The sequence below is a fragment of the Populus trichocarpa genome, chromosome 19, assembly GCF_000002775.5.
Source record: "Populus trichocarpa isolate Nisqually-1 chromosome 19, P.trichocarpa_v4.1, whole genome shotgun sequence".
Taxonomy (NCBI): Eukaryota; Viridiplantae; Streptophyta; class Magnoliopsida; order Malpighiales; family Salicaceae; genus Populus; species Populus trichocarpa.
Window position 1 is genome coordinate 11332645 of NC_037303.2, and position 16783 is coordinate 11349427.

Genomic DNA, 16783 nt, shown 5'->3' on the forward strand with positions numbered 1-16783 from the left:
GTTCACACCGGGTTTTTCCTTCCCCTGTTTTTTCTTCAACCCGACCCCGGGTTGGCCGGGTCCCGGATCGAGCTGCCGGGCAGGGTCGAGTTTTAAAACTATAATGGCTAGTCCTGTCTATAATTTATACAAGTTTGACTTCTATAAGTAATACATTTTTATGAATTTAAGCTTTATTAAATGTTACTGCTGGCCATTAATTTGAATCCCAGCAAAAAGGGGCTAATTATGATTCATTTAAAGGTTGGATTGGGTCAATGAGGTAAATGTTTCTCTCTAAAACCGTATGTTTGTGCTGTAAAATAAATTTACCCCAAGATGTAAAATTTAGGCTTGGATAAATGTAGGTGGGGTTAAATAAATTTATTTTCAAGTCTTTTTTTTTTTTTTTTTCTTGAGGGAATATGAAGCTGTCATGTTGCAGCCAGTCATGCTTTCAATTATTTATTATTCACGTTTGGTTCGGGAGAGATGTTCGGGTTATTATTAGTCAAGTCATGCTTTCGAAGCAATTTAAGTCTGGTGATTTCCATTCAATTCTTTTAGATGGTGCTCGAGGAGCTCTACAATTTTTGTCTTGAAGCTGTTTACTCCTCGAATATTTATTTGGGTAGCCCATGGAGTGGTTCATAAAGTCGTTGTTGATTGTCGTTCTTGCGACGATTCTCTTCTTAATTTTAATGGAAGAATCCATCTTCGGGAGAAAAAAACAAATAGAATACTGATTTTGAAAAGGAAGTTTATATATATATATATATATATATAGGATGATGATGAAGAAATCATGAAAACTTCATATTTGAATTTTTCATGGCTACATCTTGATTTAAAATATATAAGTTTAAATATCTGTTTTTATTATTGGACTTGGTTTTTCTGCAAAAACAACTTTCGTATCAAAGTAAAATATCTTCAAATCGAGATGTGAGTAAACTGATCTGGAATTTCGGATATTCATATTAATAACAATAATAAAATCCTCAAATATTTAAGTTAATAACCTATAAAATAAAAAGAAAAAAAAATATAACCAAGAGATCGAAAGCTTTGGAAAGTAAATATTTTGTATGGTTGTTTTTATTAAATTATTGATTAAATTTATTTACGTGTCGATATAAGATATTTATAGATCTTGATTACGTAAACTTACAAGTATTAAGCCTGGAGAAGAAATTTGAGGATTTAACCAGGACAGGACATAATTAAGGAGGTCGACATGCAAAAGTGTGAGATGTAACCAAGAGATCGAAAGCTTTGGAAAGTAAATATTTTGTATGGTTGTTCTTATTAAATTATTGATTAAATTTGTTTATGTATTAATATAAGATATTTATAGATCTTGATTATATTAACTTACAAGCAACTTAGGATGTATTAAGCTTGGAGAAGAAATTTGAGGATTTAACCAGGACAGGACATAAGGAGGTCGACATGCAAAAGTGTGAGATGTAGAAATTACCGCTTCAAGTGGAATAACATGAGCCTTGAGTGCCTGTTATTCAGATCACAAGCTTGTGGACAGGTTGAGGCTGCCGTCGCCAATGGCCGGAGAAAGAGTGAGAAGAAGGGGAGGCCGTCGGTTGGAAGCATAAATTTTCTTTATATAAAGCTTGATATAAATGCATTTTTTAAAAAAACTTTAAGGTTATTAATATATTTTAAACCGAGTTTGGATAAGATTGAGCAATATCAATACCCAACTCGAAACTTTATATTTTAATTTTAAATTTTTATTTGAAATCGTTAGTGTAAATATTCATCAATTTAGATAAAATTATCATTACTTTCTAGAAATTTGCATGGAAAGATCCAATCCCCAGGATGATCAGAACGAAGCTAAGCTAGTTGAGGGCCAAAAAGATAAGCTGTCCTGAATGGACAGCCAACCTGCTATTTGGGCTGGCCTAAATGGCTTGAGAGTTCTTTTTTTTTTTTTTTTTTTTTATTTTTTTTTGCCTCCTGCCATATGAGCTGGCCCAAACGGCGGTAGCGATCAATTTTTTTGTATTATCGATTTCCGAGAAAGAAGTGTTTATATATGTGTGTAGATGCCCGTGAAATAACCTCAAGGACAATGTTTTATGTAAAATTATACTAAGAGTTTTTTTTTTAAAAAAATTATTTTAAAAAAAATTTAATTTTTTTTATTTTTTAAAATATTTTAATACGCTGATGTCAAAAATAATTTTTTAAAAATAAAAAATACTATTTTGATATATTTTCAAGCAAAAAATATTTTAGAAAATAACAACTACCACACTCTCAAACATCACTAAACAATCTCTTTTGCTTTTTCTATCCATTTGTGTTTTATTTTTAACACAACTTTCAATTTGTTTTCATTCAATACTTTAATATATACACACTCTAATATAAAAAAAAAATTACATACACCCTCAAATATATATTTTATATTTTTCATATTGAATAATAGTATTCAAATAATAAATTTTGAGTGGATATTTGAAACCCAATAAATCAATATAAACATTCAAATTTCTTATTCGATGGTTAATAGATATGAAATGAATATTAGTTTGGATTTTAGAAAAGGGACGAACCACAAACTTTTTAAGAAAGTGTTTGAAACTTGGTGTAAATCGTGTTTTTAAAAAATTTAATTTTTTTTGTTAAAATTTAATATGATTTATATATTTTGGATCGTTTTGATGTGCTGATGTTAAAAATAATTTTTTAAAAATAAAAAAATATCATTGACATATATTTTGGCATAAAAAATTATTTATAAAACAACCGCTATTACTAGGATTTTCGTCTGATAACGTGTCACAGCATCAGTGGCCTGTCATGTAGTTTCCTACTCACTGAAAATCTCTCTCATCCCTCTCCGAAAATCAGCCTAAAGTCATCCATCGTCATCAACATCAGCGCTCGTCTCCTTCACAAACAAATAACACAGACCAAAAGCCGCCAAATGCCAAACTAAAACCCAAAGCCCACAGAGATCAGATAAAAACAGACAGAACTACAAATAAAAAGCGTAGCCATTTTTACTTTGGTTAAAGCTAATCAAATGGCATTCTCTGCTGCTTCGATCTCCAATACTTCACGCACTCTCTCTTCTCCTTCAACTACATTTTCTCAACTCAACAACAAGATCTCTCCTTCTCATTTCTCCTCCTCTTTATCTCTTTCTCCTCGCTCTTCTCCCTTCAGGTTCTTTTCTTTATATTCAGATCCAATTTCGATTGGGAAACAATGCTCCTGTTGTAGTTTCAGCGATTGGGTTATTCAATTCTGATACCTAATTTAAGTTTTTGTATTAAATTGATTTCAGGAGGGGTTTTGTTTCCCAGTGGGGAAGAAGGGAGTCTTTGCGCGGCCATGTCTCGAGCTCAGTTAAAGGTTTGGTGCTTGTTCTTCTCTCTCTCTAGAGTTGGTTTAGATTTATTTCTTTTGATTTTAGCTGATTGATGTCACGGGGGCTGTGTCGTGTGTAGCGGTTTTGGTGGATGAATCCAAGGAAAAGGTTAAACTTCTAAAAGGTGATATGTGGTCGGTTCATAAGTTTGGTGGTACTTGTGTGGGAAGCTCGGAGAGGATTAAGAATGTGGCAGATATCATTTTAAAGGATAGCTCAGAAGGGAAGTTGGTGGTTGTATCGGCCATGTCCAAGGTGACAGATATGATGTATGATCTCATAAACAAGGCCCAATCACGGGATGATTCCTATCTGTCTGCTGTTGATGCTGTTTTTGAAAAGCATAGATTAACAGCCATGGATCTTATTGATGGTGATGATCTTGCTAGCTTTTTGTCCCGGTTGCATCATGATATTAATAACCTCAAAGCCATGCTTCGTGCAATATACATAGGTATCGGAATGCTCTCCTTCCTTCTCTCCTTTTCATGCATGCGTATGAGATGTTGAAATGGACTAAATCTCTTTTTGCTTATGCAACTAGTAAATTGCCATATCTGAGTTTGTTCATATTTTTTAGCAACTCTGTTTTGATTCTTAATTTGTGTTGATATGAAGTGTTTGTCTGTTTCCTTGTCGTGTTTGGCTTTATATTGCCTCTGACAGCTTTCTACTTTCATCGATTGCAGCTGGTCATGCAACGGAGTCCTTCTCTGACTTTGTTGTAGGACATGGGGAGTTGTGGACTGCTCAGATGTTGTCATATGTTGTTAGAAAGGTCCAGTGGTTATTTTCTCATTGCCACAAACAGTACCTGTCAATTGTGCCTCTCACATGTTATCCGGTGTATTATTAGGTTATTGTTTTCTTGTGCAGAATGGGCTAGATTGTGAATGGATGGATACAAGAGAAGTGCTTATTGTAAATCCGTCTGGGTCTAATCAAGTTGATCCTGATTTTGTGGAATCGGAAAAAAGACTTGAAGAGTGGTTCTCTCGACATCCATCAAAGACAATAGTTGCAACTGGTTTCATAGCCAGTACGCCGCAAAATATTCCCACAACTTTGAAGCGAGATGGAAGTGACTTCTCCGCAGCTATAATGGGCGCTATGGTGAGGGCTCGCCAAGTCACAATTTGGACAGACGTTGATGGGGTATACAGTGCAGACCCCAGAAAAGGTTTGTGCTTGGCTTACACTTTTGTTTTCTTAACCTCTACAAGGTTCTACCTCTTCTGCTGTACTACCTATTGGGAGACCATTCATATTCTGGAGAGTGGCCTCTTACAACTTTCAAGAGGACACAAGTGATGAGGTTAGATAGTAATGCTGAAAGATTCTTTTCCTTTTCATTTGCAGTTAGTGAGGCTGTAATACTACGGACATTGTCTTACCAAGAGGCTTGGGAAATGGTGAACTTCACCACTCTTTTTGTACCTGTCAATGCTTGAACTATCTAACTTCATGTTTCTAAGATTATATTTGTGGATTTGCAGTCTTATTTTGGGGCAAATGTCTTACATCCCCGCACTATTTTGCCTGTGATGCGATATGACATACCCATTATGATAAGGAATATTTTTAACCTCTCTGCACCTGGGACAATGATCTGCCGGCCTGCTGAGAATGAAGATGGCCAGAAATTGGAGTCACCTGTCAAAGGTTTTGCAACTATTGACAATGTGGCTCTTGTGAATGTTGAGGGGTGAGCTATTTCTTGGTGATTTCATATTCATGTATTTCATGTTGAATTCATTTTTTCCCATTTTATGTTTACTCTGTTTTCAGAACTGGAATGGCTGGTGTTCCTGGTACAGCTAGTGCCATTTTTGGTGCTGTCAAAGACGTGGGAGCTAATGTCATTATGATATCACAGGTACTTTTTATCCTCTTATATCAATTTGATGGTTTTCTCATTTTACGTGGATGCTAAGTGACTGAATTTCATGTAGGCTAGTAGCGAGCATTCTGTGTGCTTCGCTGTGCCTGAGAAAGAAGTGACAGCTGTTGCTGAGGCTTTGAAGTCTAGATTTCATGAAGCTTTGAATGCTGGGCGTCTTTCCCAGGTGCTGTTTGGATTTAACTAAAATTCAACGTAAACACTACCAAGTACACATAATCTTTATGAATTATTGTCTTCTTAGAGTTTTTTCCCTTAAATTCTTTTTTTTTTTTTTTTTTTTTATCTCTGGTGTTGTCATATTTTGTGGGAATTTTGATAGTTCATGTCTTGTGACTATTTTGTTAAAACTGTTGGTGTCTGGAAAACAGCCATATGTAAAAAAAGCGTCAACATTATCTTATTTCAGTTTCAAAATTTCAGCTCCTGGACTTTTGGCATCTGACATGGGTTTTTAGTTTTGAGTATGATTTGGTAGTTCCTGTCATATGCACTCACTGAATGATAATGTACTTCTTGCCATTCTAATCAAATGTCATAGCAACATTCTTCTGACCTCGTTCCCTTATTTGTGGACTCTTTGTCTGGAGCTCTATTAATGTAGTGTGTTTTCTCAATGACAGTGCATTTTATCCTTTTTACTTTCTAGTGTATTGGAATCATATTTAGCCACTTCGTTGTTTTCTCAAAATCACTCTTCAGGTTGCAGTCATTCGAAATTGTAGCATTTTAGCAGCAGTTGGCCAGAAAATGGCTAGTACACCTGGAGTCAGTGCTACTCTTTTCAATGCCCTGGCTAAGGTAAAAGGCTTTACACATACTTCTTGAAGTGGGTATTCTGGATGATTAATATCTTTATAATTTTAATATTATCTATTCTTATTTTCTTGCTATTCTGTTCTGATTAGAGTATGAAATGTTTTTGCAAATGCAGGCTAATATTAATGTTCGTGCCATAGCTCAAGGTTGCTCTGAATACAATATTACAGTTGTTATTAAGCGTGAAGATTGTATAAGGGCTTTAAGAGCTGTTCACTCGAGGTTTTATCTCTCAAAGACCACGATAGCAATGGGAATTATTGGACCTGGTTTGATCGGTGCCACATTACTTGACCAGCTCAGGGATCAGGTGTGTATTGGGACATTGTCATATCTCTTATTATTCTTTCATATGTTGGCAATTATGGAATAATTGACTTTGGAATGCAAACATTAACGAATTCATTATCCTTTGCCACTATAATCAAGTTAATAGCTGTTGATCTGAAGAAAATGACTTTATAGTTGAGGTAAAATACAACTGGAATGCAGTTCCTTGTCATTTCAACCACTATCTATTTAAATAAGAATGTGGTGCCTGATCCACATTTAGAAGGTTTTTTTACGTTTTCTTGCTCATGCTAGTACTTACTAATTATGAGTCAATGTTTTAGAAGTGAACGAAACGCAGTACCAATAAAGGAGTAAATACTATGCAGTGTGCTAGTGGTGCCTTTTACCAACAGAATATTTAAGGCCACTGGATGAATTCCTTGTATTCATTTGTATCTTCTATTGGTTAAACAATAACTACATTGTATAGATGGTTGCTTAAACTTTTCGATTTCTTTGCATAAAATCCATCTTTTCCCAAAGTGGTTGCTTACATAACATATGGTTTAGGTTCTGGCATGTAACTAGGATTTATTATTACTGGTATGTTGATGTGGTTGCTTGGTTGGATAGTTGTTGGAAATTAAATATCACCATGAGTGCTATAATTCAGCTTTCTTTTAGTTCCTGCTAAGGGAAAATCCCTGGAAGGTCATACTGACATCTATACATATTCCCAGTTACGCTTTTCTGAAATAAATGGCCTTTACCTTCTTTCTCGAATCTGAACTAGAGACTGAAAGATTTCACTAAGCTTGAATAAATTAGCATCAGGTTCCAAGAACTGTTTTTGACCACCAATACTTGCAGCCTTGATGTTGGAAGCCTTGCCGTGGCTCATGAATGGGTAGACATGAGTGAGAATGTTAGCTGATGGAGCAATCCATATCCTGTATTCATTTTTAAGTAGTGGTATTGTCTAACTTATTATTCTAAATGTTACATTCAATCTGAACATGTTCTGAAATTTCTTTTGGCAGGCAGCATTCCTTAAGGAAGATTTTAACATTGATTTGCGCGTTATGGGAATCACTGGCTCAAGAACAATGCTTTTGAGTGATGTGTAAGTCTTAAGAATTACATCAGGTTCCTGTTTGTATGATACTATCTATTAGCTTTGCTTTCTGAGTTCCTGTTGAAAGTCAACATAACTGCCTTTATACAAAAATTATGTGCTTAATCTATAGATGTAAAATGTTCAGAAGTCCTATAAACAACTATTGCTTAGTATCAATCACATTTTTATCAAAGGGCATAACTGAAATTATTGCACCAAAATGCTGAGCTATCTGAAACAAAAAAGACCATTCTCTTGAACACGCATCAAGAATTCTGAGGTTTGAGAGGCTTAAATGTTGTCTTATAATTTAATATGGGAGGGAGTGCAACTCTCTTCCATCAGGACCTGACACATTCATTTAGCAAATATCTTCCTGCAGCATTTAACTCCTCATTTATTTAGCATTTCCAATTATGGCCTTTCAATCAGTGTCCTATTGGGATTTACATAGTGCATGTCCCTTCAAGGGCCATGTTAAAATTTAGAAAAATATTTAACTAATATACTCCCAAAAATTGTCCAATATTAACAAGATCTACTGATCTTTATGGAGCTGCAAAATCAGTCAGAAGTGCACTCCGAATAATCCAGTTCTCACTTTTCAATTAAAGCAAGAAAATTGACTATGCTAGGCAGCTTAAATTGAAAAAAGCTAACACCAAATACATACATTAGTTGAATTACTTTTCTACTCTTCAGAATTTTGTGGCTTAGCTTTATATTTAGAGGCCACTGGGATTGGGCTTAAGTAGAAAATTCAACATGGAAATAGTACTGAACAAAGAAAATTAATGGCACCCTTCTAGGAAGCTTGTATGTAAGCTAAAACCCTTTAATATTATTGAGAATCACATTGCAGTTTACACAATGATTTAATTGTCATTTCCACTTCTTAAGATGGTAAAGTGACTGACCCTTACTACTACCCAGACTTGAAAGGCCAACAGCCTCTAATCCCGTCCTGGGACTAAAGGCTAGATGATTCCTACTGAAAGAGAATCTGCCCATAGGTATTAATGTACTTGTTCAATTTGTCGGCATTAGTGCATTGTTACTGGGCTAGGTTTGCATTCACACACTTCTTAACAGAACCTGACATATTTTTGTGCTTTTTCCATGCTATCTCACACTTTATTAACAATATCTAGACCTGTCCTATAATTTAGAATTGGTTTCTACACCCATTTTATTTGGGTTACTCCCATTTCCCGAACTTTATATGAGCATAGCAGAGCTCAACCCTTGCTGAAAGCATATAACTGAGACTCATAGTTTACATGCTTGCTTCCTCTGAGCTTCTGGGAAATAAATGTACAGATTGAAGTTGTGTGTGAAAATATCCAATGTTGTTGAAACTGGGGGCCATAGATTTATCCAATTGGTTTTGATTTGCACCAGTACATATGATTAATTTGTTTCCTGTCTGTGGGCAAACATCTTACTCTTTTGATAACAGTCATGTAAAGTAATCTTCATATCTATTGGCTCATGAATCTCTGGCTGCAGAGAAATTGACTTGTCAAAATGGAGAGAACTTGTAAAGGATAAAGGAGAAGTGGCTGACCTGGAGAAATTCACTCAACATGTGCATGGAAATAATTTTATTCCAAATACTGTTTTGGTAGACTGTACAGCAGACTCTAGTGTTGCAAGTTGTTATCATGATTGGCTGCGGAGAGGAATTCACGTAATCACCCCAAACAAAAAGGCAAATTCAGGACCTCTTGATCAGGTAACATGAATTATGTTTGGGTAGTATTGGGTAGTATTCAGGACTTCTTGGTTGGTTTCTCTTTTTGTTAATTTAAGAGGAGAAGGATGCTGGTCATCAACTATTTGTTAGTCACTGAACGTTTTGTTGCTGCTATGTTTTTTCTTTTGTCCTCATCATCATCTCTGCTTCTGCCTTTGTTTACTACATGCTTTTCTTGATCGCTTAAACCATGTAAATTCAGTATTCAAAATTGAGAGCTCTGCAAAGGCAATCCTATACGCATTACTTTTATGAAGCAACTGTTGGAGCTGGCCTTCCAATTATTAGCACTTTACGAGGTCTCCTTGAAACTGGGGATAAAATACTGCGCATTGAAGGGATTTTCAGGTTAGTCGTTGTTTTTTGCTTAATAGATGGAAATATGAGCACTCAAGAAGCCCTGTAATATTTATATCCTGGCCTTCCAGTTATGTTATATATTTCCATCAATTTTTTTTCAAGTATCTGAAATAGTAATGTTAAATAATTTCACTGTGCATCTTTTGAAACAAGTTTTCTCTCAATTTTGTTGTCACAGTGGAACTTTGAGTTATATTTTCAACAATTTCATAGGCACGCGAGCATTTAGTGACGTGGTGGCGGAGGCAAAGCAGGCAGGATATACTGAACCTGATCCAAGGGATGATCTATCTGGAACAGATGTTGCCAGAAAGGTTCTGTCCTTAATAACTTTGTCAAATTGTTAAGTTTATGCCCTCTTGTTGTCAAATATCTGCATCTATTAGACTTCTGTTCTTTGGAATTGCTATATAATGGTGACTTCCTGACCCATGAATGATTGAGAAAGTCGTCTTGTGAATCTGAGTTGTTACTCATATAATATTGGGTCAATGTATGTCCCTTGTGATTCTCATAAACCTGCTGCATTTTACAGGTTATCATTCTTGCACGAGAATCTGGTTTAAAGTTGGAGCTTTCTGATATCCCTGTTCAAAGTCTTGTCCCTCAACCACTGAGAGTAAGACTCATGTTATGTAAATCATAAACTGGGCTTAAAGATTCATGTTATGTCAGTCATAAACTGGGCGTAAGATACTGGTTTTTCTTTGAGATGATGGTTTCAATTTTTGCTTCAGGCTAGTGCATCTGTTGAAGAATATATGCAGCGGTTGCCACAATTTGACAGTGAAATGGCTAGGGAGAGACAAGAGGCTGAGGATGCAGGGGATGTGAGTATCTCTTGAAATGCCTGCTTGTTTCTAAATACTGTTTTAAGTAGCAGAATTCTTCAATTGCCAACTTAGCAAAATGTCTGTGATCATAAATTCATAGGATTCTATGCAAAAGCTTAAAAAGGGAATATAATAGGCTTGTGCATAAATTTATATAAACATCATGCGAACAATGTTAAATAGTTTTAGCTGCATTTACAGTAAATGCAAACCATTTCCATAGGTGAATGATAGATATGGTCTTATTGGGCATTTGGCGTTGTCGTTGGGGGTGCTTTCCACCAATTGTAATGCCAAATGGTCATTAGCTGGACAAGTGTATGTGCTGTTTGATAACACCAAAGAATTTGAAAAGTAATTTGGAAAAGGCATCTCTTTATGGAGGTTTTCTGTTATTATCTGCTAGAAGACAAATATCAAGACTTCATAAATTATGTTCATACTAGTATTTGTTGATTAAATTATGATTTCCTCATTCTAATAGCAAAACCACTTTCAACAACACTTGCTATCAAAAACATGTTTGTAATTTTTTTCCTTAGTAACAATGTTTTTCCACAGTAAACGCAAAACTCTATCAAATTCTGAAAGACTCTTAGGCTAAGTTTGACAAGAGGGATGGATTGTAGTAAGGTAAGGATGGATACCTTACTATCCATCCACTTGTTTGGCTAGCAAGGGAGGGGAAGGATGATAGTCAATCCTTCCAATTGAAAGCATTAAAAATTATTAAAAAAAAATGGAAGGATATGAGCAATCCATCCAAATTGGGAGGATGGGAAATTACAAGGAAGGATTGGAGCCTCAAGTCCTTATCCTTCTTGGCAAACAAGGGATACACCCAATCCCTCCCCTCTTACCCATCCTTCCTCCAATCCCTCTTGGCAAACGGTGTGTTAGTTCGTAGAGGATGACCTATGTATTCTTTTCATCACCTATGTAAACTGGGATGTGTAGGTCAGAAGTGATCCAGTTTATGTGATGTAGCCTGAATCAAGTTTAAGAAAAATGGAATAGTAAAGAGAAGACCATTATTGATGTCAAATCAGGGGAAGGAGTACATTTATTTCATTAACTTCCTAGTTCTTTTGTGGCAAGCATAGACCTGAAATTGAGATGTTATTCCCCTCCCCCTTGTTTTGTGAGGGTCAGTGCCACTGGCCTAAACATCCATTCATACTGTATAACAGTACAACTACTTATGAACCATGGTGAACTCAGAAATTGTAGATTTGTTTGATTAAGCATGTCTTCCTTCCATAATTGGTTTGCAAGAAATATTTCATGGCCACTTTGTGTTTGTTTAGGTGTTGTACGCTTAAATTTTTTGTTCATTTAAATTCTTAACCTGTTTCATTCTCTCTGCTGTATGTAATCCAAAGGTCTTGAGATACGTTGGGGTGGTCGATGCGGTGAGTGAAGAAGGGCGTGTTGAGTTGCGAAGATATAAGAAAGATCACCCATTTGCTCAGCTCTCTGGTTCTGATAACATCATAGCTTTCACAACTAAAAGGTATAAAGAACAGCCCCTGATTGTCCGAGGGCCTGGTGCTGGGGCTCAAGTGACAGCTGGTGGAATATTCAGCGACATATTGCGACTGGCCTCCTATCTTGGTGCTCCATCATAGTTGCATCAATTTCTTAGTTATGAGTTGGTCTCGACTCATTTTGCCTCCTTTCTTGTTGTGCTTTTCTGCAGAGGTAGTGCTATTAGTGCTCGAGTTGTCGTGCATTGTAATTGTTCTCTTAAAATGCGAGCTTAGTTTTGCCAACATATAAACATATGATTGGCCTTTCCTTAATTTCTTGCATCAGGTCTTTTTGATCCTGGAAAGTTGGAAATGTTAAATTTAAGCTTTTTTAACATTCACGGTAGGTCTTGTAGGTCCGTATCAATTCATGGTATTAGTCGTTCGATTGGTCTGGCAAATGTCATTATCTCAGCTTTTTTAAGAACAACAAATTGGCTGATTATTTCATCTTCTTCCTTCCGAACTAAATGGAGGAGTAACAAAATTTGCAGAGAACTCAATTCAAGATCTGAAAGGGATTGCCGAAAAAAGAAAAGAAGGGCTTCTACTGGGCGTAGTTGGATGTGTGCTAACCATGTAGCAAGCTTTGTGGCTGTCCGAGGTCTGAAAGATCACATCTTCTCTCCCGTTTTGGCTCGAGTGTAGTCTCCATGAGAAACTCCCAATGGTCACTTCACGTCTGCATTTGGAAACTAGACAATGACAGAAGGGGTGGCGCACTGAATTGTTTCAAGTCCTGTGGTATTTTCTGCATAATGCCACCATAAATACATTTACGAACTCAGCTTTCCCAGCTCCCTCGTGGTAAAAAGTGGACTTTAAGGCGAACAAGCTATAATTCCTAACATGCCATCAAACAGCAGAATGCGTGCATAATAAATTTACGCAACTTTTATAAATCTTGGAAATAAATTTATCTTGGTACAAAAACTAAAATTTAATATGAATAAATAAACAAGCAACACAATTGATATTGAAAAGCACAAATTTTACGCAAGCATGAAAAATAATTCAAGAAGCAAACATGCACACAACTTTGCATTCAAGCATCTTGACATAAAAACTTAACTTTAATATGGATTCGACAGGAAAGGCAAATGAACACTGAATTCATGTATAATATAGGATGGCTTTATAGGCTATTATGGTTGCTGGTGGGCTATTGGCTAGCATTGTTTTGGTGGTGAGTCTGTGGGTGTTTGATGTTGTGCTGGTTCAAGTTGAGTTTGCGGTGAGGTGGTTAGGCTGACAAGGGAGTCACGATGGCATGGACGGGCTAATTTGGTTGCGTGTGAGTGGTTTCGAGGCATGCTTTGGTGGTTGATATGGAGGGATTCATGGTGTTTGTCGTCGTGTCTAGGCTACGTCATTTTAGTGAAGGTGAGATCAGATTAGTGGTGGCGGGATATGAGAAGAGACTGGTACAGCTTACCGTCAGATTTTAAAATAGGTTACGTGGGGTTAAAAATATCTTTTTACTTATAAATATATTAAAATAATATATCTTTTTTTATATTTTAAAAATTATTTTTTATATTAATATATTAAAATAATTTAAAAATATAAAAAAATTTAAATTTTTTAAAAATATAATTTTAACCGCGTTTCCAAATATTATTTTAGTAACGTGAGAGAGGGGATTTGGATGCTAGTATGGTTTGTTTAGAAAGCTAGTTTGTTTGTGTTAACCGGATTATGGTGAATATTTAATAAAAAAAATTTTTAGTTGATAAATAAAAAATAATAACAATCTTATAAATAATTAGATTGGTTTAGAAAGAATCTAAAATATTACGTGTTACAAGGTTCAGAATATAAATTATAATTTTTTAAATTATTACAAGTAAAAATTAAATCAAGAGATGATTTTCACAAATATTTATAAATAAAAATTTTCCGAATGCTTAAAATAAGTTCTTTTGAGTATAAATAGTGAGGGTATACTTCACATATCTTCAAGACATCCAAACTATATTTTTGTAATTGAATTTTAAACAGGTAAAATAGAAAAAAATTGATTGAATATGAACAAAAAAATTGTATCAATTTATTTATTTATATGTCGACGAAAAAGGAAAATGTAAAAAAAAACCTGGTTGGGCTAATTTGAGTTTGAAGATTGAACAATTTTTCTATAGACAATGGTAAAGCCCAGTTACATGATCTTTTGGGTTAAAAGCCTTGATCACAAAACTTCGATCTTTGCCATCTTTTGCCATAGATAAACATAGCAGCCATACATTCCATGCTCTAAAGAGAGAGGGGGAGGAGATGGAGTCAGCAAGCAACAAAATCCGCATTGCTACTTTGCCAAAACGACATTCACATCGCCTCTTATTTGATCGCCGTTACGGTTGGGTGTAACTCTCTCTCTCTCTCTCTGTAAATACGTGTAGAGTAAATATTCAAAACAATAAAGGATAATTGTGACTGAATTCTGCTGTGTGGTGCTGCAGATTCGATGAATGGAAAGACCCATCAGAGGAAGCTTTATCCGGAGGCAGAGGAATGTAAGTACACTCCTACTACCTGTACTTCTCATGGGCTTTTGTTATTTTTTTTGTAATTCTTTTTATTTGAATTCATCTATAAAAACAGGTTTTGCATATTGCCTCTAGCTAAAGCTTTCTTGACGACAGCATCACAGTCGGTATAGTTAATTTCCTATCTTTTCCCTTGTGTTCATTCCTTCTTTTTAATCCTCCTTTGAATTTTTCTTTTTTTTTTTGTTATTATTTTTGTTTATGCTTATTTACTTCTCCTTTTTGAATTTCGAATTTATGTATCTGAATTATGGATGGGTTGAGATTTTTTTTAGTTTGTTTCTCTCTGACTACCGACAAATTATGGCCTGTTTTCCATTCATGGGATTACATGTATGTTTAATTTTTATCATGTAAATCATTTTGTACAGCTTCACAGTCTGCATGTTAGCTTTTTCTTTCTGCTAATCTCACTTCATTAAATTATTCTTTTTAATCCTCCTTTTGCATTTGTAGTTTGTTTCTATGTGATTAATTCTATTTATCTTTTGAGTATTTAAATTCCTTTTCATTCTTTGTTTAATCCTTTTCAATTTATTGACTGTTCATACGTCATTTGGAGGTTTCTATTGGTTGGTTCATAATTTTGGTGATTGGATTATGCCTGTAAATAGTTGTGGGAAAACATATTGCAAATTTTATCTAATTGCAGAGTAAGATATTTTTCTTTCGGGTTGATAAGTGTTGGTGGATTATATTATGAGCTTGGGTACTTTTAAGCTTAATGAACTTCTTTAAGGATGTTTTTAGAGATTAATTTTTTTGATGAAAGCAAAATCTATTCAACATACCGTCACATAAGGTGCTTGGTTGTTGCACCAACAGAAATTGGCATCAATCTTTGCTGCTTGATGCTGAGTGAATTTGCACAATAGTAGAAAAAAAGCTCAAGTAAGATGCCCCACTATTCTCACCTGAAACACTTGAGGGCAGATGTTCACCTGCCCTTAGTATATCTGCTTCAAAACTAGCGAAAATGGGAAATCAAGGATAACTGCAACACAAAGGGAAGACATTTTACGTGTCTCTTTCGAAAAAATGTCTCTCATGTGTCTTTCATAAAATGTCTCGCCATTTCAATTTATTTGCTATGTTAAAAAGTCAAGGATACCTTCTGAATTTTTCATTGAATTTAAAAGAGTAATAGAGCAAATTAAAAACAAAAAAAAAGGTGTTTCTAGCCTAGGATTGTGAAAGAAATGATTCCCGGTGTTATGGTAGAGGCCAGAGCTCAGGCATATTTGGAGATTAAAAAAGAGCTCCCTTTCTCATTTCCTCCCTCGTCAGCTTCAGGTTATGACAGTGGAGCAAAAAGATTTTCCTGGTGATTACTGGTTGGGGCTTAACATAAGCTGTCTCGTTAGTGCTAACCATGCTTCCTTCACTAGATGAATAATTATTTAGTTTGCTAATTGCCAAATTAGTGAGTGGAACACTGATGCTTCCTCTGGGATTTTAACACTTCTATCATGTATTGCAAATTGTGCCCTTTGCACGTTCCAGTTACTCTGCTGTTCAAAAGAACATGAAACTAAAGTTGAGATGTTTTCTGATCATTATGCATTGACATGCTTTATCTGAAGTTCACATGGATTGCATTCCTAGAGAAGACCTGAGCTTACTGGTGGGTATATTTCCTGTACACAGCTAACGGACTTTCATCTCCTTTTTGGCTGCCATATGACTGCATGGGTGCTTAGTCTTCATCTTGTCCCACACTTCTAATTGATCTTTGATATCTTTATTTTTAACTTACCCCTGATGAATTATGTCCATTGTTGCCATATTTTGAACTTTTTCTTTTTTCCCTTCATTGGTGCTATCAAGTAACTAAACCATTGTAACTTGTCTTACTCGTTTCTTGTTTCTACTTTCTAACAGATTGACCACGCAGCAAACTTTGCTGTCAAAGTTTTTGACAGTCCAGATCTTCTCTCCCCTCAAGCACTGCAGACCAGTCTCAGCAATCAGCTAAACAAATTCAAGTCCTCCATAAAAAAAGCAGAATTCAATCGTTTTGCTCTCGAAGAACATTCATTCCAAGCCCCCACTTCCCCTCCACATCTGCTATTTGAAAATAAAAAATCTCAGATCGATTGAAGTGTGTAAATTTCTCCCTGTGTGTTTTCTTGTTTACTCTTCCGTATTGCTTCAGACCTATTCATGAAACCTTGTGCTTAGAAACATTCACATTAGCTTAAAGAACATAAGTGCTTCTCGTACGCGTCGATTTATGAATGCGTGTACAGTGTTTTCTTAATTTTTTTT

General features: G+C 35.4%; 2 protein-coding genes across 2 annotated transcripts; both read left to right on the forward strand.

The window, feature by feature from the left end:
- Positions 1 to 2859: 2859 nt before the first annotated feature.
- LOC7455251 (bifunctional aspartokinase/homoserine dehydrogenase 1, chloroplastic) lies at positions 2860 to 12370 on the forward strand. The gene is made up of 18 exons (XM_024591519.2): positions 2860 to 3177; positions 3299 to 3366; positions 3462 to 3836; positions 4072 to 4160; positions 4259 to 4562; positions 4742 to 4794; positions 4879 to 5087; positions 5171 to 5258; positions 5335 to 5448; positions 5985 to 6083; positions 6217 to 6411; positions 7415 to 7497; positions 9001 to 9226; positions 9450 to 9595; positions 9786 to 9921; positions 10143 to 10226; positions 10345 to 10437; positions 11823 to 12370. The coding sequence occupies exons 1-18, from the start codon at positions 3035 to 3037 to the stop codon at positions 12066 to 12068; spliced, it is 2751 nt and encodes a 916-aa protein (XP_024447287.1). The 5' UTR covers positions 2860 to 3034; the 3' UTR covers positions 12069 to 12370.
- Positions 12371 to 14168: 1798 nt separating this feature from the next.
- Positions 14169 to 16775, forward strand: LOC7475749 (uncharacterized). The gene is made up of 4 exons (XM_024591644.2): positions 14169 to 14332; positions 14429 to 14482; positions 14571 to 14622; positions 16397 to 16775. Exons 1-4 carry the CDS (start codon positions 14244 to 14246, stop codon positions 16613 to 16615), a joined length of 414 nt encoding a protein of 137 aa, XP_024447412.2. The 5' UTR covers positions 14169 to 14243; the 3' UTR covers positions 16616 to 16775.
- The last annotated feature ends 8 nt before the right edge of the window (positions 16776 to 16783 follow it).